General features: G+C 42.7%; 1 protein-coding gene across 1 annotated transcript in view; it reads left to right on the forward strand.

Moving 5' to 3' along the window:
* Positions 1 to 5,606: 5,606 nt before the first annotated feature.
* tmem91 (transmembrane protein 91) overlaps positions 5,607 to 26,431 on the forward strand; it is a 28,685-nt gene continuing 7,860 nt past the window's right edge. The window contains exons 1-4 of the mRNA XM_061782511.1: positions 5,607 to 5,742; positions 13,388 to 13,437; positions 13,740 to 16,052; positions 23,259 to 23,405. Of these exons, the coding sequence (XP_061638495.1) occupies positions 15,642 to 16,052; positions 23,259 to 23,405 (558 nt within the window). The 5' untranslated portion in view covers positions 5,607 to 5,742; positions 13,388 to 13,437; positions 13,740 to 15,641. The remainder of the gene's footprint in view (positions 5,743 to 13,387; positions 13,438 to 13,739; positions 16,053 to 23,258; positions 23,406 to 26,431) is intronic.

Here is a 26,431-nt window from a genome sequence, read left to right on the forward strand (position 1 = left end):
TCAGAGCCTTAACTAAATCTCCTTTCACGCCAAAGGCCATAAAAGCATTTTTCCTGACTTTCTCCCTGTTGCTGTTCTGAGTTAACAAAACTGAAATGACCTTTTCCATGGTGCGGTTTTGTATAAATGGCACTAACACAGATTGGGGTACAAAGCCGACCCACCAATTTTCTGCCTTCGGAGGTAGTATAAGAGCCCTAACAAAGGCTCCTTCCACTCAACCTGTAGAAAGTGTCATTTTTTTCCCACTTTTTTTCCATATTGCTGCTCTCTATTGGCATTACCAACACAAAATGGTGGATGAAGTTGACCTGATCAATGGGAGAAACAATTTTTGTTGAGTTAGGTCTGACAGCTGTTTTTAATACATTTTTGGGTGCGGAATCCAAAGCAGATCTCAGTTTTTCTCTATCACATCAAGTTTTTGAACAAAGTGGAATAAAGGAAATAAATACCCATGTAAATAAAACACTAAGATGGAATAGTTACAAGCTTTGAAAACAAAAAAACAGCATAAAACGAAATATAACTTGCAACGGTATGCCCATAGTTACAAGGTTAAGACAAAAGCCAGCACGAATCCTCTTAATTCCTACTATGCTATCTTTCTGTTTACAGATATTGATTGTACTGACCTATTGGGAGCTGCACACACCTCTCAATTGTGACTGCACAAACAAGTTGCCACGTAGCTGTAGATGAATCCAATCGTAATCAGCTGGCAAGTCTTACTATAGCTAGAATTTTGCTTATCGGGAGGGTAAGATGTGGAGAAAAAAACTTGACATGCTAGAAAAAAACTGACTGCAATTTTGGAATTAGCATGACAATTTTTGTTTTAACCAGCATAAAAATCTAACTCAAAATAATTTTTTTCCCCCCCAAAATTGTTCCCCAGTGTAATATTTTCAGCTACAGAGGTAGTATTTGAACTGGAACAAAAGCTCCTTTCACACCACCTGTAAACCTTGGAATTCTCGAGTGTGGCCAAAGTGAACCCAGCAATTTTCCTCTTTCAGAGAGCCGTAATTACCCATCTTTTACTAGTTTTCTTGCTGTTCTATACATCCATCCATCCATCCATTTTCTGAACCGCTTCTCCTCACTAGGGTCGCGGGCGTGCTGGAGCCTATCCCAGCTGTCATCGGGCAGGAGGCGGGGTACACCCTGAACTGGTTGCCAGCCAATCGCAGGGCACATAGAAACAAACAACCATTCGCACTCACAGTCATGCCTACGGGTAATTTAGAGTCTCCAATTAATGCATGTTTTTGGGATGTGGGAGGAAACCGGAGTGCCCGGAGAAAACCCACGCAGGCACGGGGAGAACATGCAAACTCCACACAGGCGGGGACGGGGATTGAACCCCGCACCTCAGAACTGTGAGGCTGACACTCTAACCAGTCATCCACCGTGCCGCCTGTTCTATACAATGTATCCTATTTTACCTCACTAGGAAGAGCAATTCCCCAAATGTGCTCACTTGCTCCAGGCTCCTTGATAACAACAACAAAACAGGTTGCAAAGAAACCCGATGGGAGCATATAGATTGAAGAGGCAGGCCGTAAACCATGTTTTGGAGTTCTGCAAGAGAATTGGACTAGTTGTGTTCTCCCTAATGAGCTTCTTACCACCTCAGGCTGTCAAACTCCCTTCCCACCTATCCATTGTCCCCCTGCCTTACAAACACAGGCTTTGCTGAGGTGGGCTTTCAGGATGCTGCTGCCACAGCGTTTCTGGGGCGTAAGAACACAAGCTTTCTATGTATTTTCTATGTACAAAGTCGGTTCACACTTCCTAAGCAAAATTTGTTGCACATAGTGATGGTGGGGCCCTAAGCAGGTGCTTAGTTAGCTTATGCCTTGGGCCGTGTCTGTCTATGTATCAAGCCTCTTGTATTCCCAGCATGAGGAATGTTAAATGCTCTGCCTCCGCAGTGGTAGGCTGACTGCAAGGTGGTCATGGCCTCTTAGCCCCAATCACCCGTTAGCTCATTATTCACAAATAGGCTTGTCAGCAAGGCATGACGGACCAGGAGGCAAGAGTCTTACTGTCAAATCTTCACCCTTCCTGTTTGATGATGTATTCTATTTGCATTATATTTAACTCTTCTACTATTAATATCATATTAATGGTTTATATATCTCTAATGTACCCTGGTCACACCAAATGAATGATCTAGGCACCTATAATGTACCTTATTTGCGTCATATAAACTGTCTTTATGAAAAAAAAATTTTAAATCAACTTTCCCTATTGAAATGAATGTAAATGTCATTAATCTGTTCCAGCTGTTTCTGATGTGTGTGCACCTTGAGCACCAGGGGTCAGTATAATGGAGACATTTTATACACACACACACACACAAATGAAATAGACGTTCACAGCATATTAGTAATTTTTCACAGAGGATAAAGAATATATCCTGTGAGAATGGTTCTATTGTTTGTCTACATGTGTTGATGCAGCGTTTGTGTTCAAATATCCTTTACTTCAGTGGTTACAACGCCACACCATTGATACTATTCATTAGCCCTTCTGTGGCATTTCATTTTGTATTGTTAGGATTTTGCTAGTGGACTTCTCTAATGCGCGGCACGGTGGCCGACTGGTTAGAGCGTCAGCCTCACAGTTCTGAGGTGCGGGGTTCAATCCCCGTCCCCGCCTGTGTGGAGTTTGCATGTTCTCCCCGTGCCTGCGTGGGTTTTCTCCGGGCACTCCGGTTTCCTCCCACATCCCAAAAACATGCATTAATTGGAGACTCTAAATTGCCCCTAGGCATGACTGTGAGTGCGAATGGTTGTTTGTTTCTATGTGCCCTGCGATTGGCTGGCAACCAGTTCAGGGTGTACCCCGCCTCCTGCCCGATGACAGCTGGGATAGGCTCCAGCACGCCCGCGACCCTAGTGAGGAGAAGCGGCTCAGAAAATGGATGGATGGATGGACTTCTCTAATGCAAAGTTATGTGACAAACTTCAACTGGGAGTGGCAATAAACAACATGAAGCCTCTTTTTTTGAAGAATTGTTCGCTATCTGCCAAATTGCTGCTTGTTGTAAAGTACCATATCTGAAATTGGTGCTCGCAAGGCAAAGCAAAAAAAAAATTGTCCGGCTCTCATTTAAAACATCTCATAAGTCAGGTCACTCATAAGTAAGGGTACCGCTATATTTTTTCAGTTGTCATCATTAGTTAATTTAGCATTTTGTGTTGTTTGTTATAGCACATTGTTTTGAACGCATGATAGCTTGAGGTAACGCTGCCTATCTACCAAAAAGGGTATTGAATATTGTTGACAGTAAAAATTAGTTTTTTGTTTGTACTTAAATACACTTCAAGCCCTGTACTTTTTTACTTTCACTTACTGTCAGTAAAAGAGTTGAATATCTATTTCTGTACTTCACTTAAGTACAGAGTGAGAGTACTTCTGCCACCTCTGCAGCGTAATGACGACTGAATGGACCTAGTGTGTTGGTGGTGGTTGGTCGCGCAAAGTAAAAAGGGAGCCGAGAGCACTGATCCCTGAGCGTATTGATCCCTGCCGCAGTGATGCCCGCTGAAGACAAATACACTTTCAGTCAGGCGACTTTGCGGCCATCCAAACAATATCAACAAAAAAAACAAAACAAAAGTATTCTGAGGTGTGTGCATGTATGTGTGCCTCATTCAATAGTCAACATAAGCCAGCATACATCCCGGCCATCGATTGGTGCTATGGAGCTTTATCCACATGCACACTGATGATGCCTTCTGGAGTGTGACTCAGGAGGGCCAAAGTGGGTCACAGAATTGGTGAAGTGGGCATGAAAGAAATAATGAGATAACACCACACGCACGGATGCACGCACGCACACACACACGCACGCACGCATACACACACACACATGCAGTCACTCACAATGCATAACACCCAAGCGCCAAGCACCTTCCCCCTCCATCTTTTGTTCTCCCACCTCTTTATGTTGATTGCTCACGCCTGCTGAGCAGATTTGCACATTATTTTTTGGATGAATGGATGAAAGGACAGACCGATAGACAGATAGAAAGGATAGACAGAAAGGATACACAGATAAAAAGAAAGGATATATGTATAGATGGACGGAAAGACAGCCAGACAGATATAAACTGACAGAGAGAGAAAGGACAGATTGATATATAGAAAGGAAAGAGACAAGCAGACAGATAGAAAGAAAAGATGGACAGACTGATCAACAGAGATAGATAAATAGATAGCTAGACAGACAGACAGACACACACACAGATAGATTGAACAGCCGACTTCAGTGGCTTCTCTCATTCCCTTTAAAAGCGGCGCAAATAGTCTCACATGGCGACGTCTCCATATGCAGAAAAGGACGCAGCGATCTGTGCATGACTGTAGCATTGTCCCTGCTCTTGGCCGATGTGGCAACTTCGTGATTAAATACAGAAAGGTGATAACCGCCACCCAGACCTCATGTATTCATCCCCGCCCACATAGTTCGTGTGCACCCCCATAGCTGTGTGCTGGCCAGTGGGATGATTTAAAATATGTAATAATGATGGTAATAATAATAATAATAAATAATAAAAATGATTATAATAATAACACTGGGATTGGCTGGCGACCAGTTCAGGGTGTATCCCGCCTCTCGCCCGGAGATACCCGGGATAGGCTCTAGCACGCCCGCGACCCTTGTGAGGATAAGCGGAACGGAAGATGAATGACTGAATGAATAAGAATAATAACAACAATAATAATAAGGGGATCAACAAATTGAGAATCAGATTCACCAAAATCCCGTTAGACCAGCGGTCTACCTTGTGCCAAAAAGTTAGACGTGGTCTGAGCAGGCGTAAGTTTAGATCGACTTTCAGTCACCAAGTTGTCACATGTGCCAGGCAGATGTCAAAGGACACGTCCCTGATTGCGCCGGTACGCCCATCTTGGTGCAGATCTGCCAAATAGGCAAGACACGCGCAGCACGAAAATCAAGATGCGCCATCATTTGGGCTCCAGCTCATGTTGCGCAGTCTACGAATATCGAGCCCATATGAAACTCTTTTTATGCATACGTATGCAAAATAGTTCAATTGAACATTGAAACTTGATAGACATGATAAACAACGCAACCAGAACCAGGACAAAAAAGAAGCTCTAGTGTCAACACACACACGCTAACCTTAAAGCCCCTCCCGGCAGCATGTCTGGTCTTAACCCCAATCCTAATTCCAACCCAAAATCAAGCCTTGACCTGTGTAATCCTCTTAAACAAGTAAGAAAAGGCAAAATGTCCTCACTTAGCATGCTTGTTTCTATGCCCACTGCAGTAATTGAAACACCAAACACACACACACACATACACACACACTTCAAACTCAAGGCTTTTAGGACCCAGTGGTCATGAAGCTGCAAAGCAGAGGAGGAGAGCTGCAGTGTCTGGAACCTGAAGGAAGCTAAAAGATATTGAGAGACACTGAGAGAGAGAGAGAGAGAGAGAGAGAGAGAGGGTCACAGGGAAGTTGGGCTGTCAGGAGAGAGGAACGCCATGCTCCCTCCATTGAGGAGGAGCCAGGAGGAGAGGAGGGGGATGACGGGAAAGAAGACGACGTGCGGGGGGGGGAAGGGAGTCCGATGCAGCACTGACGTCCTACCGCGCGCACCAGCGTGGATGCAAAACAATTTGGGACGAGCGGCCGATTGTCTCCTTCGATGGCTGAGGATTCATCGAGAGGACAGACAAGCCGAAACTCCAACCTGAAGGTGAGGCGACAACAGGACAGGGTTATCGATTCACCACATGCAACGTCACAACATTCATTTGAATTGATTGATTGGTATCTTCTTTTATAGTGTTTATATACAGTATTTATTGCCCTATGAGAGTACCATACATGTGATTACTTTCTAAATTATTATTTTATTATTAATTATATGCAATGGAACTCAGTAGACAATCAATTGAATATGTACAATTCTATTCAATTCACATTATTAGTTTTTATTATTGGTACTATTGTTGGACTATGGATCATCCATCCGTCCATTTTCTACACCGCTTATCCTCACTTGGGTCCCAGGCGTGCCGGAGCCTATCCCAGCTGACTCTGGGTGAGAGGCGGGGTACACCCTGAACTGGTTGCCAGCCAATCGCAGGGCACATAGAAACAAACAACCATTTGCACTCACATTCACACCTACGGGCAATTTAGAGTCTTCAATCAACCTACCACGCATGTTTTTTGGGATGTGGGAGTAAACCAGAGCACCTGAAGAAAACCCACGCAGGCACGGCGAGAACATGCAAACTCCACAAAGGGAGGCTGGATTTGAACCTGTGACCCCATAACTATGAGGCAGATGTGCTAACAACTCGGCCATACGTACAGTACATATATACACTCAAATACATATACTGTATATCCACACACGGCAAATAGGGTGCGCAAATAATGACGAGCTGGCAAACGCAGCACTGCGAGCTCATTATCGTCATAATTACAATTTACTGAATTAAATTGCATTGACATTGGAATATCGCCCTCTGCTCGTATATAGACATACACTGATGCCTTTAAAAGAACGCACTAATACTTTGTTGTACAGTTGTGGTCCCAAAGGTAAAAGTCAACTCCATGGAGTAACACAGTATTGTGTGTATGTTTGTGTTTTAACAATAACACAAATGCAGCAAACGGTATGTTTGCCTTGTTGTCACGCTTTTTCGTACATAGTAGTATAAGTGTGCTTGTACGTGCACAGTGATATCACAGTCAAACGTGCACGTTCACAAGTAGCACGGATGATTAATGCCAACTGGGTTAAAAACAGCTGCAGGAGGCAGCGAGACACGATTGACTCATTTGCACACACAAGTGGGCGTGCACAAATAGTAGCACACAGTAGGCCTAATGCTCATCAAAAAATAAAGAAGAATAAGTATATTTAATATATTTGTAAGCCACTTTAACATGATGCGCAGTTTGAACATCAACACTGTGCTTAAATATCGGGAAAAAAGTAGTACTTAATGATTCAATTCAAATATGTACTCCACATAAAAGTACAATTACAAACAAGTACAAATAAAACTTAACTGTACTCAAAAAAAGTACATAAAAAGTAACAAATGTACTGTGTTGGATTAAAAATGTTGACTGTAACAATTATGTACAGTGTGAACCTTTATATACACGTTATAAAGATCCAATGCATATTATCATTTAACGTTAAATACAACTACACTGTAAAAAAAATGAAATGAAAAGTACATCCACGCAACCATCCATTTTCCATCCCGCTTATCCTAACTCGGATTGTGGGCGTGCTGTATCCCATCCCAGTTGAATCCAGGCGAGAGGCGGGGTACACCCTGAACTGGGTATGAAGGGATGAAAAGTACTTAAAAGTGAAATACTGAACTGTATTTAGAAATGTACTGTACTTCAAAACTTTAAAAAAATCTGCACTGAATTGAAACAAAAATGTTTTAGCCACTGCAACATTATGCACAGTTTGAACATTAACACTGTGCTTAAATATCGGGAAAATTGCAAAAACTACTTAAATAAGGAATCAATTGTGTTGTATATAAATATAGGTAAATATGAATTTACCTAAATTCTGAAAGAAATTTCAACAATCTGAGATTAAATGCAAATGTATTGTATTTATAAGGTAAATACAAATCATGTTCAACCTATATTTAATTGAATACACTACAAAGACAAGATATTTAATGTTCAAACTGGTAAACTTGATTGTTTTTAGCAAATAATCATTAACATTAATTTTATGCCTGCAACACGTTCCAAAAAAGCTGGAACAGGGTCAGGTCATGTTTACCACTGTGTTACATCACCTTTTCTTTTAACAACATTCAATAAACGTTTGGGAACAGAGGACACTAATTGTTGAAGCTTTGTAGGTGGAATTCTTTCCCATTCTTGCTTGATGCACAGCTTCAGCTGTTCAACAGTCCGGGGTCTCCGTTGTCGTATTTTACGCTTCATAATGTGCCACACATTTTCAATGGGAGACAGGTCTGAACTGCAGGCAGGCCAGTCTTGTTCCGGGACTCTTTTACTACGAAGCCACACTGTTGTAACACGTGCAGAATGTGGTTTGGCATTGTCTTGCTGAAATAAACAGGGGCGCCCATAAAAAAGATTATATTTTAACAAGGGAATTTAAAAAATACTATTGGTACTTTATTCCCACAATAATATACACAATTTTTTATGGTAATCATGTCTTTGGGACTATATTCTTGGAAAAAAATGCACCTAAATTCTACTTGAATTCATGCAGACTTTATTCATGCAAGGATATCACATGTACTGTATGTGATGATGCGTCACAATCATATCAGAGCTTTTCAGTGGCCCAAAGCTATGGTAGGGAGGAATAATTGGTATATTATGTTTGTTTTATTGACACAAGTAGATATGTATTTTAAAAATCATTATTGCAAATCATTTTTCAGACCCCCAAGCTACAACTCGTGGATCCCTTTGGGATCCCATTTTGAGAACGACTGACATAAACACCGGCTGTATTGTTAATAAAGCTTTTATGAGGGCAAAAAGATGACTATTTCCTATGGGAAAATATGTATATAACAGATTCTGCAAGCCACAGTGAGGCAAACCGTAGGTAGAATAGGAAAAGGAAGCTAAATTGCTGTTGCTGCTGCTGACTTTGTCTGATTTTCAGCCACTCTGCAGTCTCACTCGATATGTTTCAGCACACACACAATACAAAGCGCTAGAGGTAATTGGTCAACCAGTTGAGCCTGTACACAAACGCGCAGCCATGGACGGGATGCAGAAAATCGCAAGCGATAATGTAAACACATGTACCTGTACCCTGCCCAATCGGAGCTGAGCGGACTCCCTCGGAGACACGCCACAGCGGGGATAAGTGGAGCTGAAACGGCCCCTTTGATTTAATCTCTGAGTGAATGAAATGAAAGAAAGAAAATTATCCATCCATCCATTTGATCTCAATTTACCGGTCGATCTACGTTCCTACCCTCACCTATGGTCACGAGTTGTGGGTCGTGACCGAAAGAACAAGATCCCGGATACAAGCGGTCAAAATGAGTTTCCTCCGCAGGGTGTCCGGGCTCTCCCTTAGAGATAGGGTGAGAAGCTCGGTCATCAGAGGAGGATCTCAGAGTAGAGTCGCTGCTCCTCCACATCGAGAAGAGCCAGATGAGGTGGCTGGGGCATCTGATTCGGATGCCTCCCTGGAGAGGTGTTCCGGGCACGTCCCACCGGGAGGAGAACCCGGTGACGACCCTACGTCCTTCGGCTGGCCTGGGAACGCCTCGGGATGCCCCCGGAAGAGCTGGATGAAGTGGCTGGGGAGAGGGAAGTCTGGGCTTCCCTGCTAAAGCTACTGCTCCCACGACCCGACCCGGATAAGCGGTAGAAAATGGATGGATGGATGGAAAATAAAAAAAATTCTCTCGTTAAACTTTGACTTACATTATTATCACTTTATCTTGGCTAAATCTCACATTATTCTTTTAAGATTATGATTTTTTTTAACCCCACAAAATACATCCATGTTCTTATAAGGATCACAAATTTCTTTTCGGGGAAAATAACAATTTTGTCCTCATAACAAAGTTTTTTTTCTAAAAAGAATATGAATTTGTTATCGCAAGATTATGAAATTCCCCCCCCCCCCCCCTGAAAATAGACAACTTTGTTTGACAACACCTGTTTTAGGTAATCTTTAAAAAAATAAAATAAAGTCAGTTAGGTTAAGTTAGTCCTGTATCGGTCATGTATCCAAGAGGTATTATTATTTATACATCAAGTATTATCACGTACTGGTATCTATCAAACCTTTATCACTCACTCATGGATTCAGTAGTTATCAATATGTATCCATCACGTATTATCATGTACCAACATATACAGTATCTATCAATGCTGAATTGGTCATATATCAATTGGCTATTATCAACAGTATTGATCAATTCTGTATCAATGATCTATCAATCACATAGCCATTATGCATCAACCAATCCTCTATCGGTCATGTATCTAACAGGTATCATGATATACTTTATCAACCATTTATCCATCAGGTATCATAATGACTCTATTAATTCTTTATCAATGGAAGTTACCAAATCAATACATGGGTTTTGCAATAATCAATAAAATCACTAGTGATGCATTACGGTAGCTATGTAACTGTGGAGGCATTGTTGGTGTATCTATACTGTACACAGTGAGACGACGATATGATAAATAGCGACAGCAATATACTGCACTGTGTCATCCCAGCCTCCTAGTTAAAACACGCATTATCCTGATTGAATAACAGCACGGAGGTGAGTCGAAGGGGGAAGTGGGTGCTGTTGTTACACATCATTGGTGATTTGTGGCTGAGTCCTTGTCACCTCCCTCAGAGCAGTTTTATTAGTGTTGCAGAATCCAAAGAAGAAGATGAGGAGGACGAGGAGGTGGGCGGTTGTAATAAGCTGAGTGCATTGCTACTGGAATGACGATGCAGTGATTGGGAGTGTGAATGTGTTTGTGTGTGGATGGGGGAACAGGAAGCATGGACTCAATGAGCGCAAGTGATGTGCAAGAACAGTGAAAGATGCTTGATGATGCAATCACATGTTCTTCTTCCTCTCCCTAGTGGCGCAATGAAACGTGCTATTGATTGCATTCAAGCTTCACCGCAACACTGCAGCATCTTCTCCATAACATGAGAACATCACCTCCTCTTGTTGCTAAGCAACTATTGTAGAATATTGTTAAATCCTATGATACAAAAAGTAAAAATGTATCATTAAGTAAACATAGTTGCAGTGTAGTTTTAAATCTAAAAATATGAATGCAGAAACAACTACAAACGTATCAACTATGCATATACCATGTATCTATCATGTATCACCATGTATCTGGTATTGGTCATCAATTGGTCACGTATTATCCTATATCGATCATGTCTTCATCAAGTATCGATCTGGTGCCGATCATTTGACGATAATGTATCAGTCCTGCAGCCATCCAGTATCATCATGTGTCTATTATGTGTCTAACATGTATCATCATGTATCCATCAGGTATCACCATGTCTCTATCAATTCTGTATTGTCATCTATCAGTCATGTATCCATCCAGTATCATCATGTGTCTATCATGTCCATCAGACATTTTGTGTCCAACAGGTATCGCCATGTATCTATAAATCCTGTATCAGGCATCTATCAACGTGCATCCATCATGTCTCCATCACGTATCTATCATGTATCATTCAATCAATCAGCATCTGTTCAATATCAATTATGTACCATCACATATCTATCATGTATCCATTAGGTAACAATCAGGTACCATAATGTAACCATTTGGTATTGTCATGTATTCATATCACTCAATCCTGTATCGGTCATCTATCAATAATAAATCATGTGTCCATCAGGGATCACTCTGTATCAGTCATGTACAGTGCCTGAAATAAGTATTTCACACATCACCATTTTTCTCACTAAATGTACTTCCAAAGGTGCTATTGACCTGAAAATTCCACCAGATGTTGGGAACAGGCGGCACGGTGGACGACTGGTTAGAGCGTCAGCCTCACAGTTCGGAGGACCCGGGTTCAATCCCCGGCCCCGACAGTGTGGAGTTTGCATGTTCTCCCCGTGCCTGCGTGGGTTTTCTCCGGGCACTCCGGTTTCCTCCGACATCCCAAAAACATGCATAAATTGGAGACTCTAAATTGCCCGTAGGTGTGACTGTGAGTGCGAATGGTTGTCTGTTTGTATGTGCCCTGCGATTGGCTGGCAACCAGTTCAAGGTGTACGTGGAGCCAAGGACCACGTGTGGAGAGCTTCAAAAAGACCTGGAACTACCAGGTACTGTTGTCACAAGGAAAACAGTGAGTAATGCACTCTGCCACCATGGCCTGTATGCATGCTCACCATGCAAGACCCCAATTGCTGAAAAAAAAGCATGTCAAAGCTCGTTTAAAGTTTGCTGAACAACATTTGGATAAGCCATTTAAATACTGGGAGACTATAGTCTGGTCAGATGAGAGCAAAATTTAACTGTTTGGATGCCATAATGCAAACCACATTCAGAGGAGAAATGGCAGTGCACATCACCCTAAAAACACCATACCAACAGTGAAGTTCGGAGGTGGGAACATGATGGTGTGGGGCTGCTTTTCAACAAATGGTACTGGTAAACTTCACATTATTGAAGGAAGGATGAATGGGCAAATGTACAGAGACATTCTTGACAAAAATGTGCTTGCATCTACGAGGATGATGAAAATGAAATGAGGGTGGACATTTCAGCAGGATAATGATGCAAAACATACTGCCAAGGAAACTCTCAATTGGTTTCAAAGAAGAAAAAAAACTGCTAGAATGGCCCAGCCAATCACCTGACTTGAATCCAATAAAAAAATCTATAGAAATAACTGAAACTCAAGGTCCATAACCTTCAAGATTTGAAGACTGCTTGTGTGGAGGAGTAGGCCAAAATCACCCCAGAGCAATGCAATGCATGTCTTGAAGCTGTCATTGCAAACAAAGGCTTTTGTACAAAGTATGAAATAAATATCAGTTGGCTTACTTTTTTCCTGTGTCATTTCACATTATTACACTTACGCTTAATTTTCTAATCTTATTTGTTCTACTTTCTTTGTATGTATGGATTACTTGGGTTTGCATGTCAATAGCACCTTTGGAAATATATTTAATGAGAGAAATGGTGACGTGTTAAATACTTATTTTAGCCGCTGTATCTGCCATGTATGCATCAAGTAACATGACTACATCCTGTATCTATTATGATTTGATCATTATTATGTAACAAGGATCGATCAGTGCTGTATTGGCATCTATCCATCGGGTATCATCGTGCATCTATCAAGTTTCCAACATGTATCCATCAGTCCTGTATTGTCATCTGTCAATCATGTATACACCATGCAACCATCAATCCTGCATCATCATTTATGCATCCTTTATGAGAAATTAGCTTATCTATCAATCAATTACTGCATTTCTCATGTATCCATCAGGTGTCATCATGAAACAATTGTGAATCCATCAGTGATCATCTTGTATTGGTCATCTATCGCTTATGTATCCATCTGGTATCCATCCGTTATCACCATGTATCTATCAATCCTGCATCAGCCATCTATCAATCATATGGTCATCACTCATGTATACATATATCTGCATGAACGTATTCATGACTCACATTGCATTTAATACCCCATTTACCTTCTATTCTGGTGTATCATATTTTGAATATATCAGCAAAACAAGCTGTCATATTTAAAGGTTAGACTGACTTGTTGTGCTGATGTTCTCAAATATTGTTTTATATAACTCCTTCTTGTGTGTGTCTCTGCTTAGCACTTCCTGATTTTATTCGAGGACGTCGGGAACACATCAAGCTGAACTAAGTAAGTGTTCCAGTTTATTGATCCGAAAACTAACTTTCTAAACTCCGAGCAAGTACCGTTTTACCCAAAGGTCCACTTTATATAAAGTTTATGTAGAAAACATCACAAGTGCTTCTTTGGGATTTTGCGGGTTTTTACACTTCACTCAGCAGTCTTCTCATTGACTAAGTTTGTAAAGGAACTGATGATAGTTCTACAGGCCCACTATTGATGTGCGTTGATCAGTGTGCTCCTGGAGGACGATCGTTTCTTGATCAAGGGAACGTTAACACTGAAATGTCTTTGTTGCTTCTCTTTAATAGACCTCGTCTTCCTCCTACTCTTCCTCGTGGCAGCCTGGATAAAGAGCCTGGCGCTCCCCATTTGTCCCGACTTAAACCTTGTGAAGTTGGACTGACCACATTAAAGGAGGAGTTCAGGCTGGCAGCAAAGCCAGCGTACTGTAAATCAACACGGCGGCTCTTTGATTTCTTCATCATGACGCAGTGCAGTGGTTGACGCTGCTTGCCGGCGGGCTGGCTGACCTGCCGACGCGCACCGGAGGATTCTATTTCTGGAGCCTCATTGCTTTTTCAGATTAACTGGCATCCAATATGGCCCCAATCTGCCCATGGTGCCACTAGTTTGACTGATATTTGGGCATAATCAACACGCACCCATTATCAGTGCAGCCATCTGAAAAACACACCATCAATCCACCCATTTTCTTCTGATCATTCTGTTCAGGGTCACAAGAAAGCAGGAGTCTCTCCCAGCTGACTTTGGGCATAAGGCAGATGACAACGAACCAAGAATACCATCATTCCTCTTATTTCCAAACAGAACCTTTCTTCCAATTATTGACAAGAAGGTTTGATGTGATGTTTCTACACCCTGGATTGGTCACTGCTCAATAACAGGTTTCATAGAGATAGAGACACAAAAAACCTGAGCATTTCAATCAAGACTGCTACTTAGTGCTATCCATTCGTTGACAGTCATTCCTCAACCGTCATTTACACCCAGATCCTTTTTTATGATCCTTGACGGGAATGATTGATGTGAAATTCCTAAATGCTGCATTGGTTGCCAGTCAGTCGCAGAACAGATAGAGACAGACAACAAACCCGGATCTTGAAATCATGAACGCTTATCTGTCACTTTAGTCTTCAGCTCTCATTACCATCCAGAACTCTTTTTCTAACACTGGACTGGAAGGATTGGTACTTTACGATCATGGAAGTTTTACGATCATTCCACAACTGTCACTTCCATCTTTAACTTTTTTCCTAATCTTTGACAGGATGATTGATGAGATAATCACACATCCTGTATGGGTTACCAGTCACCACCCAGACACCTCAAACAACAACAGCTTCTGAGTCTTTTACATTAGTTTCTGGTCATTGCACAACTGTTTCCACACCAGAACCTTTTTTAGAATCCCTGATGGGAAGCATACATGTATAAATCCTACACCCTGGACTGGTCACCAGTCAATTGCAGGGCACAAAGAGACAGACAAACAAATCTGAGCATCGAAATCAAGTCAGCTCTTATCTGTTAGTTTCTGATTCCCAAAGTCTAATTTACACCCAAAACTGTTAATTCCACCCAGAACTTTTTTCTAATCCTTGACGGGAAGAATTAATGATATAATCCTACACCCCAGACTGGTCGCCAGGCAGCGTCTGATGACAAAGCTCTACTTTTGAAATCACTACAGCTTTCTTCAACTGCCATTTCCACCAAGAACTTTTCTAACCCCCTGCAATAGCAGGCCACATGTGAAGTGATAGAAAGACAGCCATCCACAGCAACTGAGTGGGAAGCAATCCCACACGGACTAGACTACCAGTGACCTGGGAACCATTATCAAATTTTTGCTCCGTTAGGATTGGATTGTTCCGGGAGTTCCTGAAAGGGCTTTTCATTGGTTATCCATTAACAGAAAGGAGAGGTAAACTAGAAAAGCAAACACTTGAAGATCAGAGGCTTTGGGATTCTTGAGCCATAACCTGCAGGGGACGAGGGATGTAACGTGTGTCATTGTCTTCGGCAGCTGAGCTTTTACCAAGAGAGAAATCATAGAATTGGATTAAAGATGGATTATCGCTGAAACACTAGCAGCCGGCAAAGCATTTAATCCCATTGTGCACTCCTCGGGGAAGCCATTACAATTTTGTAGATTACATTTTGTGTGTGGATGCCAGACAAAGCCAGTGATGGAGAACCGCGATGAGCTGGAGCACCCTCTACTGGGGCGAAGCCCGGAGCCGCCATCAGGACCGACTCCTGGGGGAGTCTTCAAAGGAATGCTGGTCAAGTGTGAGGAGGACATGGCCTACCCTCCCCTGGCGTGGAGGGGCTACTGCGGACACCCTCCGGATGTTCAGCAGCCACATCAGCTTCTGGATCCGTGTTCCTTGCCTCGCACCTTTGAGTCCTTCTACCCAGCTGCGCCCATCTGGAGCCACGGCGAATCGCTGCTCGGCAAGGACTACCTGGAGACCACCTTTGTAGACATCGGCCCCGGATCCACGCTGGAGCGTAAACTTCTATCTGAGGCGCACGGTGACTTTTACAGCGCCTCCTACAGCATGGACGACGAAGACGACCTGCTCCCTGACTCGGACGTAAGTCAAGTCACCGCCTTGCCTGAATGCTCCATGTCTGTCTGCTTGATAGATTAAAGCAGTGGTTCTTAAACTGGGATCCCTGCACAACATATTGGGGGTCCTGTAAATAATTTCAAATATAGCGGACCCCCACTTACTTCACCTATTTGCTGATTTAAAAAAAAAATAAATCTTTTTTTTGGGGGGGGGGAGGGCAGGGAAACCAATCCCGAAAACAAATCATATATATATATTTGCGCTATTCGCTGTCAGGTCCGGTCCCTATCTACCACAAATAGCGGGGATCCACTGTAAATTATTATGTCATATCATATGATGACTGGCGTGCCAATAAAACAAATATTAGAAGCTAATTTCTCTTTAATACCTTAGCTTTGGACCAATTAAAAACTAATATTAATAAAGTCATTTCCTTTTGAACAAAGAGCGTATTATTAGAGACAGTATAAAAATCCATTTAGGGGTACATGTAGCAGTTTTGTTTAATTGCTGTTAGGATTAGGAGATGGTCGTTGGAAATATTTCTCATCTGCAAGGGGTCCTTGGGGCCCAAAACTTTGAGAACACTGCGTGTATGTGGCACATGTACACATCACCACCCCGCAAAAGTTGATTTTCTGTAATGTCCCCTTTTAAGTGTGATGTATCCTACCTTCCATGAGCCTCAACTGTAGCATTATAAGGCAGGCAAGATCTAATAGTGTAGAAGTCTCCATTAGAAAACCCAGATGTTACTTAGAGTGGAAATTGTGTTTAAGAGGCCGAGCAATTTTTAATCACATCATTTAAATGTGACACATCCTCTGCTACTGCTGCTGTGAGGAGGATAACTGCATTATAAGCACAAGCGTCTCTCGACTTATTAATAGACGTGAGCAAAGTATTTTGGGGACAGCGGCAAGCCAAAGCTGTGAAGGAGTCACATTGCATGAAACTCAGCGCAGGTAACGATTGTAGGATGACAGCTCTGTTCCAACAGTCCATGACGCTGTTACAAGGAACATAAATACCAAGAGGAATGCAGATGAAAACTTATGTCAGTATCCCATAATGGGCTATTTTAACATTCGTTTTTACACGCACTGCCTAAACATTTTGTCAAAAGAGTTTTACTCCTCAAGGACAGACAAAAAGCTCATTTGGAATTCTTGCGACGGTGCAGTCATGTGAAAAAGTGCGGAAGGAAACCTCATCGTGACCTCAAAGGCAACACGGCATCTTCTTCTCCTTCATTGCACTCTGCAAAGCCCAAACATTTCGCAAAGAAAATGGCGGGGAATAAAAGCGGACAGGAACAACCCAAGCACAAAATCGCATTATTTATACTTCAAGCATGAGCACGATTATCTTTGTAAAGATGCTTTGTTTTGTTTTTTTTCCCCCCATACAGCTCTTGTATCTTTATCACACATACCAAAACTCTGGTCTAATTTGAGCATTCCTTCCTTAAAATCAAAGTCCGCAAAGACTCGAATCTCGGACATGTCTGACAGATTATCCAGGGCTGTGTTAAGAAGAGTGAGTTTTCCTCCTCGTCTGTGGAGAAATGGTTGTGTGTGGTGCTCTGTGCTGGTTATCTCCAGTACACCACGCACTCCTGGGTGTCCCAAAAACATTTTTTTTTACACAAACAGTATATTTCATGTTAATTTAGGTGTTTATTGACAGATACAAGTCGCATGAGTTAAATAAAATAAAATATTTTAGATAATTTAATGGCATGAAACATTAGTCTTCTACCCCGAGTCTAATCTACTTATTCCTGCATTCGCAAATGTTCAAACTGGTTTCCATCCTTTTCCAAACAGAGCTAATAATGCAGACCAACGGATTTGACAGCATTGCAGCTTTGCGAGACATTGTCTTTTAACTTTTCCCCCCCCGACTCATTGAATGTTGCTGGTTTGTGGCATAAACCTAATCTTTAAGATAGCCTCATAAAAGGATCAATTGGCATGAGGTCAGGAATTAGATGCTAATTATAATGTATTTATTTATTTATTATTTATTTTAATACTTCCGAATGCAGCCCTATGGGGGGCACAAGTTAGTGCAAACTGTAGGCCGGTCCCAAGCCCGGATAAATGCAGAGGGTTGCGTCAGGAAGGGCATCCGGCTTAAAACCTTGCCAAACAAATATGAGCGTTCATCCAAAGAATTCCATACCGGATCGGTCGTGGCCCGGGTTAACAACGTCCGCCACCGGCGCCGTCAACCTGCAGGGCGCTGTTGGAAATTCAGCTACTGTGGGTCGAAGTCGAAGTCAAAGAAGAAGAAGAAGAAGAGGTGGAAAGCGGGTTCTTCGGCAGAAAGAGAAGAGGAAAACACAGAGCCTAGAACTGAATGTGGGGACTTTGAATGTTGGGACTATGACAGGAAAATCTCGGGAGTTGGTTGACATGAGGATTAGGAGAAAGGTTGATATATTGTGTGTCCAGGAGACCAGGTGGAAAGGCAGTAAGGCTAGATGTTTAGGGGCAGGGTTTAAATTATTTTATCATGGTGTAGATGGGAAGAGAAATTGAGTCGGGGTTATTTTAAAAGAAGAGTTGGCTAAGAATGTCTTGGAGGTGAAAAGAGTATCAGATCGAGTGATGAGGCTGAAATTTTAAATTGAGGGTGTTATGTGTAATGTGATTAGTGGCTATGCCCCACAGGTAGGATGTGACCTAGAGGTGAAAGAGAAATTCTGGAAGGAGCTAGATGATGTAGTTCTGAGCATCCCAGACAGAGAGAGAGTCGTAATTGGTGCAGATTGTAATGGACATGTTGGTGAAGGTAATAAGGGTGATGAAGAAGTGATGGGTAAGTACGGTATCCAGGAAAGGAACTTGGAAGGACAGATGGTGGTAGACTTTGCAACAAGGATGCAAATGACTGTAGTGAACACTTTTTTCCAGAAGAGGCACGAACATAGGGTGACCTACAAGAGCGGAGGTAGAAGCACACAGGTGGATTACATCTTGTGCAGACGATGTAATCTGAAGGAGGTTACCAACTGTAAGGTAGTGGTAGGGGAGAGTGTGGCTAGACAGCATAGGATGGTGGTGTGTAAGATGACTCTGGTGGTGGGGAGGAAAATTAGGAAGACAAAGGCAGAGAAGAGAACCATGTGGTGGAAGCTGAGACAGGACGAGTGTTGTGCAGCTTTTCGGGAAGAGGTGATACAGGCTCTCGGTGGACGGGAAGAGCTTCCAGAAGACTGGACCACTGCAGCCAAGGTGATCAGAGAAGCAGGCAGGAGAGTACTTGGTGTATCTTCTGGCAGGAAAGGAGAGAAGGAGACTTGGTGGTGGAACCTCACAGTACAGGAAATCATACAAGGAAAACGGTTAGCTAAGAAGAAGTGGGACACTGAGAGGACCGAGGAGAGGCGAAAGGAATACATTGAGATGCGACACAGGGCAAAGGTAGAGGTGGCAAAGGCAAAACAAGAGGCATATGATGACATGTATGGCAGGTTGGACACTAAAGAAGGAGAAAAGGATCTATACAGGCTGGCCAGACAGAGGGATAGAGATGGGAAGGATGTGCAGCAGGTTAGGGTGATTAAGGATAGAGATGGAAATATGTTGACTGGTGCCAGCAGTGTGCTAGGTAGATGGAAAGAATACTTCGAGGAGTTGATGAATGAGGAAAATGATAGAGAAGGGAGAGTAGAAGAGGCAAGTGTGGTGGACCAGGAAGTGGCAATGATTAGTAAGGGGGAAGTTAGAAAGGCATTAAAGAGAATGAAAAATGGAAAGGCAGTTGGTCCTGATGACATTCCTGTGGAGGTATGGAAGCATCTAGGAGAGGTGGCTGTGGAGTTTTTGACCAGCTTGTTCAATAGAATTCTAGTGCGTGAGAAGATGCCTGAGGAATGGAGGAAAAGTGTACTGGTGCCCATTTTTAAGAACAAAGGTGATGTGCAGAGCTGTGGCAACTATAGAGGAATAAAGTTGATGAGCCACACAATGAAGTTATGGGAAAGAGTAGTGGAGGCTAGACTCAGGACAGAAGTGAGTATTTGCGAGCAACAGTATGGTTTCATGCCTAGAAAGAGTACCACAGATGCATTATTTGCCTTGAGGATGTTGATGGAAAAGTACAGAGAAGGTCAGAAGGAGCTACATTGTGTCTTTGTAGATCTAGAGAAAGCCTATGACAGAGTACCCAGAGAGGAACTGTGGTACTGCATGCGGACGTCTGGAGTGGCAGAGAAGTATGTTAGAATAATACAGGACATGTACGAGGGCAGCAGAACAGCGGTGAGGTGTGCTGTCGGTGTGACAGAAGAATTTAAGGTGGACGTGGGACTGCATCAGGGATCAGCCCTGAGCCCCTTCCTTTTTGCAGTGGTGATGGATAGGCTGACAGATGAGGTTAGACTGGAATCCCCGTGGACCATGATGTTTGCAGATGACATTGTGATCTGCAGTGAAAGCAGGGAGCAGCTGGAGGAACAGTTAGAAAGATGGAGGCATGCACTGGAAAGAAGAGGAATGAAGATTAGCCGAAGTAAAACAGAATATATGTGCATGAATGAGAGGGGTGGTGGGGGAAAAATGAGGCTACAGGGAGAAGAGATGGCAAGGGTAGAGGACTTTAAATACTTGGGGTCAACCGTCCAGAGCAATGGTGAGTGTGGTCAGGAAGTGAAGAAACGGGTCCAAGCAGGTTGGAACGGGTGGAGGAAGGTGTCAGGTGTGTTATGTGACAGAAGAGTCTCTGCTAGGATGAAGGGCAAAGTTTATAAAACAGTGGTGAGGCCAGCCATGATGTATGGATTAGAGACAGTGGCACTGAAGAGAAAACAGGAAGCAGAGCTGGAGGTGGCGGAAATGAAGATGTTGAGGTTCGCTCTCGGAGTGACCAGGTTGGATAAAATTAGAAATGAGCTCATCAGAGGGACAGCCAAGGTTCGATGTTTTGGAGACAAAGTTAGAGAGAGCAGACTTCAATGGTTTGGACACGTCCAGAGGAGAGAGAGTGAGTATATTGGTAGAAGGATGATGAGGATGGAGCTGCCAGGCAAGAGAGCTAGAGGAAGACCAAAGAGAAGGTTGATGGATGTCGTGAGGGAAGACATGTTGGCAGTTGGTGTTCGAGAGGAGGATGCAGGAGATAGGCTCTCATGGAAAAGGATGACGCGCTGTGGCGACCCCTAACGGGACAAGCCGAAAGGAAAAGAAGAAGATTTATTTTAATACTTCCAGTACCCTTTATGACAAATTTCAAAAATTAATCAGGCATTTGAAATTATTTAGGGTTATTTACACTGCAAGAAAAAAAATAATTATGAGGACAGTGACCGCTGTATAGCCGTGGTTCGGCATTCGCGAATTCGTCTATTCTCACAGATTAACCTATCCTCCATTATTTGCTGAAAAACTGACCTAATAGTTGTTTTTTTTGTGCTCACGCCAAAGCAGTGTCCATCCATCCATTTTCCATACTGCCTATCCTCAGTAAGGTTGCGGGTGTGCTGGCGCCTATCCCGGCTGACTCTGGGCAAGAGACACCCTGCCAGCCAATCGCAGGGTACATGTAAACAAACAACCATTCACACTCACATTCACACCTACAGGCAATTAGAGTCGTCAATTAACCTACCATGCATGTTTTTGGGATGTGGGAGGAAACGGGAGTAAAACCCACACAGGCACGGGGAGAACATGCAAACGAACTCCACACAGGCGAGGCCAGATTTTAACCCGGGTCCTCAGAAGTGTGAGGCAGATGTGGTAACTAAAGCCATGTCTCATATACAAATATTGCTTTGTGTCATCTGGTGGCACCTTGGTGCCAAGCACCTAAAGCCCACCCCACACCGAACACCACCACCGAACCCGGCTGAACTCTTGTGCAGTGTGCAGGGTTTGGCAATATGTTCACGAGTGGCCGACAGCAATGGTGCACCGGGTACAATCAGTGAATGGGGGCAAGGCAGCCTCTCAATATAACCACACTTGGCTACTTTGTTTTCGCCCACTTAATCTCTTTGTGCCAAGTTGCTTCTTCCTTGACAGTCAGGCTACATTTTTATGGTTTAATAAAAGTGATTATAATCTATAAAATGTGGAGCCTCAAAACCAGATGCAGTGTTGCACTTTTCCCTCACACCATGTCGCTAAATCGCTCAATGCGTGGATGTGAGTCGGAAACTGTCCACCTTATTGCAACGGGCCATCCTAGTCAGGTTGGACCACGTCGCGCTGTGTGTGGTGGCCTTATGTTGAACTGACGGGAGGATTTTCATTTTGTCAGGCCATAGTTATGTCTAATAAAAAAAAAGTGCTTTCCCGCCATCTTGTGACATCTATAGGCAATTACAAACCTTTTTGGATGGGTGTCAATTAATCACAGATTTTCGCGATTCGCGGCAGAGCTCGGCCTTGGAGATTCACAGTAATGGGCAAAGAATGATTGCATTTTTTGTGGACACCCTGTATAAGAGCAAGAAGCACAATCATGGCCATTTTTGTTATGTCACATCTGGGGTCTCACATTTAAAAAAAAAAAAAAATTAAAAAAATCGGTACAGCTGCAGGTCCATAATTTGCAAACATGTATTCACGCATTAAAGTGAGGCGTACAGGAAGTCCGATTGAATAAGTCCTCGCTTGCTAATGATGCGTGAGTCATGAGTGACCTGTCAGAGCTCGTCCGGGCTAACCTCATTCACTCACATGACCTCATTCAGTCACATAGCACCAGCGAAGTTTTGCCGCAGACATGAACGCCGACCAGGCTTCTTTTGCTTCGAGGCCTCTTTTAGAGCAGAAATAACATCTATCGCAGAGGCATACCATGGAAAACTATTGAAAAGGCATTATTGTACACAGTCACACCTGGTGGTAGAAAGCTACTTGTCCGCAGCTGCCCTCGTGGCTGCCATTCTGCACCTACGACCACCACCAAACATCCAACCACATTCATTGTTTGACTTTGGAGGTAGAATATTTGGTCAAATGCCAAATTGTTCCAATTTTGGGGATTGGTAAACTCCACTTGAATGGTCTAGGGCTGACATTTTGAACTTCCAACAATTTCAATAAATTCTCTATAAAGGGGTTAAGTATATAAATTTAGGGCATACAGAAAAGGTAAAAGGTGTATAAAAGGCACACCGCAGAATCCAGGGAGCCCTAACACTGTAAACTGACCAGTGCACAAAAGCGTCCTTTCTGACCTCCCGACTGTGTCCACTCCCACCCTCAGGATTCATCCATGGAAGACTTCAGTGATACCGACAGCGAGAGCAACTTCCCCCTGATGATCCCTCAGGACTACCTGGGCCTCGCCTTCTTCTCCATGCTCTGCTGCTTCTGGCCCCTGGGCATTGCCGCCTTCTACCTCTCGCAGAAGGTAAACCCACACTCACACAAACACGCGCGCGCGCACACACACACACGCACACACATTTGCACGAAGCTGACGAGATGCAACCTGGCACAGTAGTTGGCAGCAATGCACTAATCACAGTCACTGTTTTAAGAGCCACACAAGTGAAGGGATTACATTGATTTGTGGGATTAATTTAACCACAAAGGATCAACGTTGTGAGCATATTTAAAGATTTTTAAAAAATGCAAGCTAAGAAGGGTTGGAATGTCTAAACAAGCGATTTTTTTGTTTAGGTTTAGTTTGTTTCAGTGTCTAGTACAGTGGTTTTCAAACTGAGAAACTGGGGAAGTAGGGGTCAACTGAGGAAGTCCACATCTTAAAGAGAGAGTATGCAGTTTTCAAACCGCTAGCATGATTTGAATGTACCCTCACTCACTCCCCACCCTCGCATCTCTGCCCAAAGAAACACCCCCTACTCACTATCGTGCTTGCCAAACACAAAATGTTTGGTGGCTTTTTGGGGGGAATGTACAATCAATTAAAAACATAAGAGTGATGATCAATTTACCTGACGACCCGGTGAGAACGGTGACGTCACCGTTCGTTCGTACATCTGTGCCGGTGGTAATTTCCAACCCCACCAATGTGCGGGTTTTCCCGTAAAGGACACCACCGTTATATTGTATATGTTAACCCTTGATTTGAAGGAGCGTGCTGTCCATTTCCTTCTTTTTAACTTTTGCTGCTAACCGGAGTGAAATAATCCAGTCAAGAACCAAAATTAGTATCCTTTTGCACAAGGCTGCTGTGTGGCGTGAGCAAAAGATTGACAGATTATTCTGTCACGCCTGCTAGCTCTAAAGTCTCTGATTGGCTATTCTTGTTGTGTTGTGCCCAGTTGTAAAAAAAACAATGTAATGATTAAAATTCAATTAGAGGCATTGGATGGGGCCAGAGAGGGATGATTTTTTAAATGATAATTTTATTAACATTCTACTGTCAGGTCAGACAGTTTTAACATATATGACAAAAAGGGTTTTGTTTTGTTTTTTAAACTGCAAACTCGCCTTTTAATTCAAATTATGCAGCAGTTTTCAATACAAACAGCCAAAGTTTCTTGGGTGTCAAAAATTTGGCACAGTTTTTACAAAGTCAAAATTTCCTTGGTGCAGAAAAGAAGTCTTAACAGGAAAAAGACGCTGGAGTTCAAGTTGGTCTGCTCACAAAAAAATTATTCTAAAAGGCAAAAGAACAAATTCTTTCGCATCTCCCAGGAGAGACTGAAGCACAATGAGGCTTATATACAAAATTTGTGATAAACCCTTTTCTCTGACTTGTCATTATGGATGAGTTTATTTTTAATCGCGTCATAAATCTGACCTTATTTGGCCATTCCTGTCTGGACTTATTTCTTTAATGGTGTAATAAGAGCAAAATAATTTTTGGGCTATGTGTGAGTTACCTGTACTTACTGGTATCCTGTCAAGACATTTTGTGGCGTCTGTGACTTTTTAAATGTTTGTGTTTCTCTTTAATGGTGTCATCTTTCCTTAGTTTAAACACTTCTTGAGGTGCAAATAAGGTAAATTTAATTTGATTGTAATCAAGGATTCTTATAATTATTTTTAAAAAGCATTTATGAGTTCAAACATTTATATAAAAGACAAGGACACCATATGACTTTTTCTAAAAATATATATTAATTTGCTATTATAACATTACAACTTTTTAAAATCAAACCAGCATTTAGGTGTACAAGTGGTAGATTAATTGGCATTGGGATTATGGGATTCTACACTGCAAGTGGTGAAAAGGCTTGAAAACACCTGGTCTAGTGGAAAGTAAACAAAATAGGGTACAACATCAGCCGTGTAAAATCCCATTAATGCTCTCTCAAACCCAACTGGCAGCGAGTGGAAAATCGATGGAATCAATGGCCTTCATTACAGTACAGTCATAACAAGAAGCCTCAAGGTGAGAGATAACCAATGGTGTTGAGTGGTGTCAGAAAAGGAAGATGGGGGGTGGCGCGAGGTCGGTCAGAGACAAAGACAAGAGGCTCTTTCACACAACGATGCAGCAGAGGAACGGTAAGAGTAGGTTCGGCATACAGTATATTTGTCTTTCACTCAGAAGCCAGCGAAGCAGGATATTGCCGTGACTGTGTGTAGTGTTACACAGCATCGCCTTATATGATATCAGTGTCTGGTGTGACCTAAAAATGCGGCGCTATCTTGACCTACTAAAGCAAAAATAAATCGACCGAGTGACTGGTTGTATCGCAGAAAACTTGTAAGTTGGAGCACTCCCAAGTCAAGGTACCACATAAAGCTGTGATAAGGGGTGAAGTTAGACCCCCAACACTCTCTTCTCCCATTGTGTTGTGTTACAAGCAATTGTCACTGTTTGACGAATATTTTATGTCACACCAGATGCGTGCGATGATGACATCCAATTGCGGGACAGTTTTGGCAATATCCCACTTTGCTGGGTTCTGTGGTAAAGACAAAAGCAAAAAATATCTTCGGTTACGTCTGCAGGACGTCGCTGATACTAGCTAAAAATTGCGCAAATCTCCGCGATGACGTTGAGCTGCCATTCGGTACAGTTCACAAAGAATTGCAGCCAGGGGGAAATTCCCACCTTTAATATAGCCAGGGTGAAACGTGCCAAGGACTGGTGAGGGAGCGAAGTAATGGCGAAAACTTTGTTTTCATGTGTTTGCTGTTTATTTTAAAGACAGCTGTTACAAGTATACCTATAGGTGCCATGTGCGCCGACCGTCAATTGCTCATATCTGGCCAATCATCAACAGGGAGCCAGGGGGGGTGCCGCCCTCGGCGGCTCCCATATTAGAAACAGCCACTGCTCGTATGACAAAACCAAGGTGTTTTTTAAAATGAAATTAATACTAAGTTATACTAAGTCCACGTTAGAGAGTCACTCTACGGAGGTCTAAATAGCCAAAATATGGGAAATTTAATGCTATGAGAATAAAGTTTAATCTTCTTTCTGGAAAAATCTTTACAACAACAAAGATACATGTC

Source organism: Phyllopteryx taeniolatus, chromosome 8, assembly GCF_024500385.1.
Source record: "Phyllopteryx taeniolatus isolate TA_2022b chromosome 8, UOR_Ptae_1.2, whole genome shotgun sequence".
Classification (NCBI taxonomy): Eukaryota; Metazoa; Chordata; class Actinopteri; order Syngnathiformes; family Syngnathidae; genus Phyllopteryx; species Phyllopteryx taeniolatus.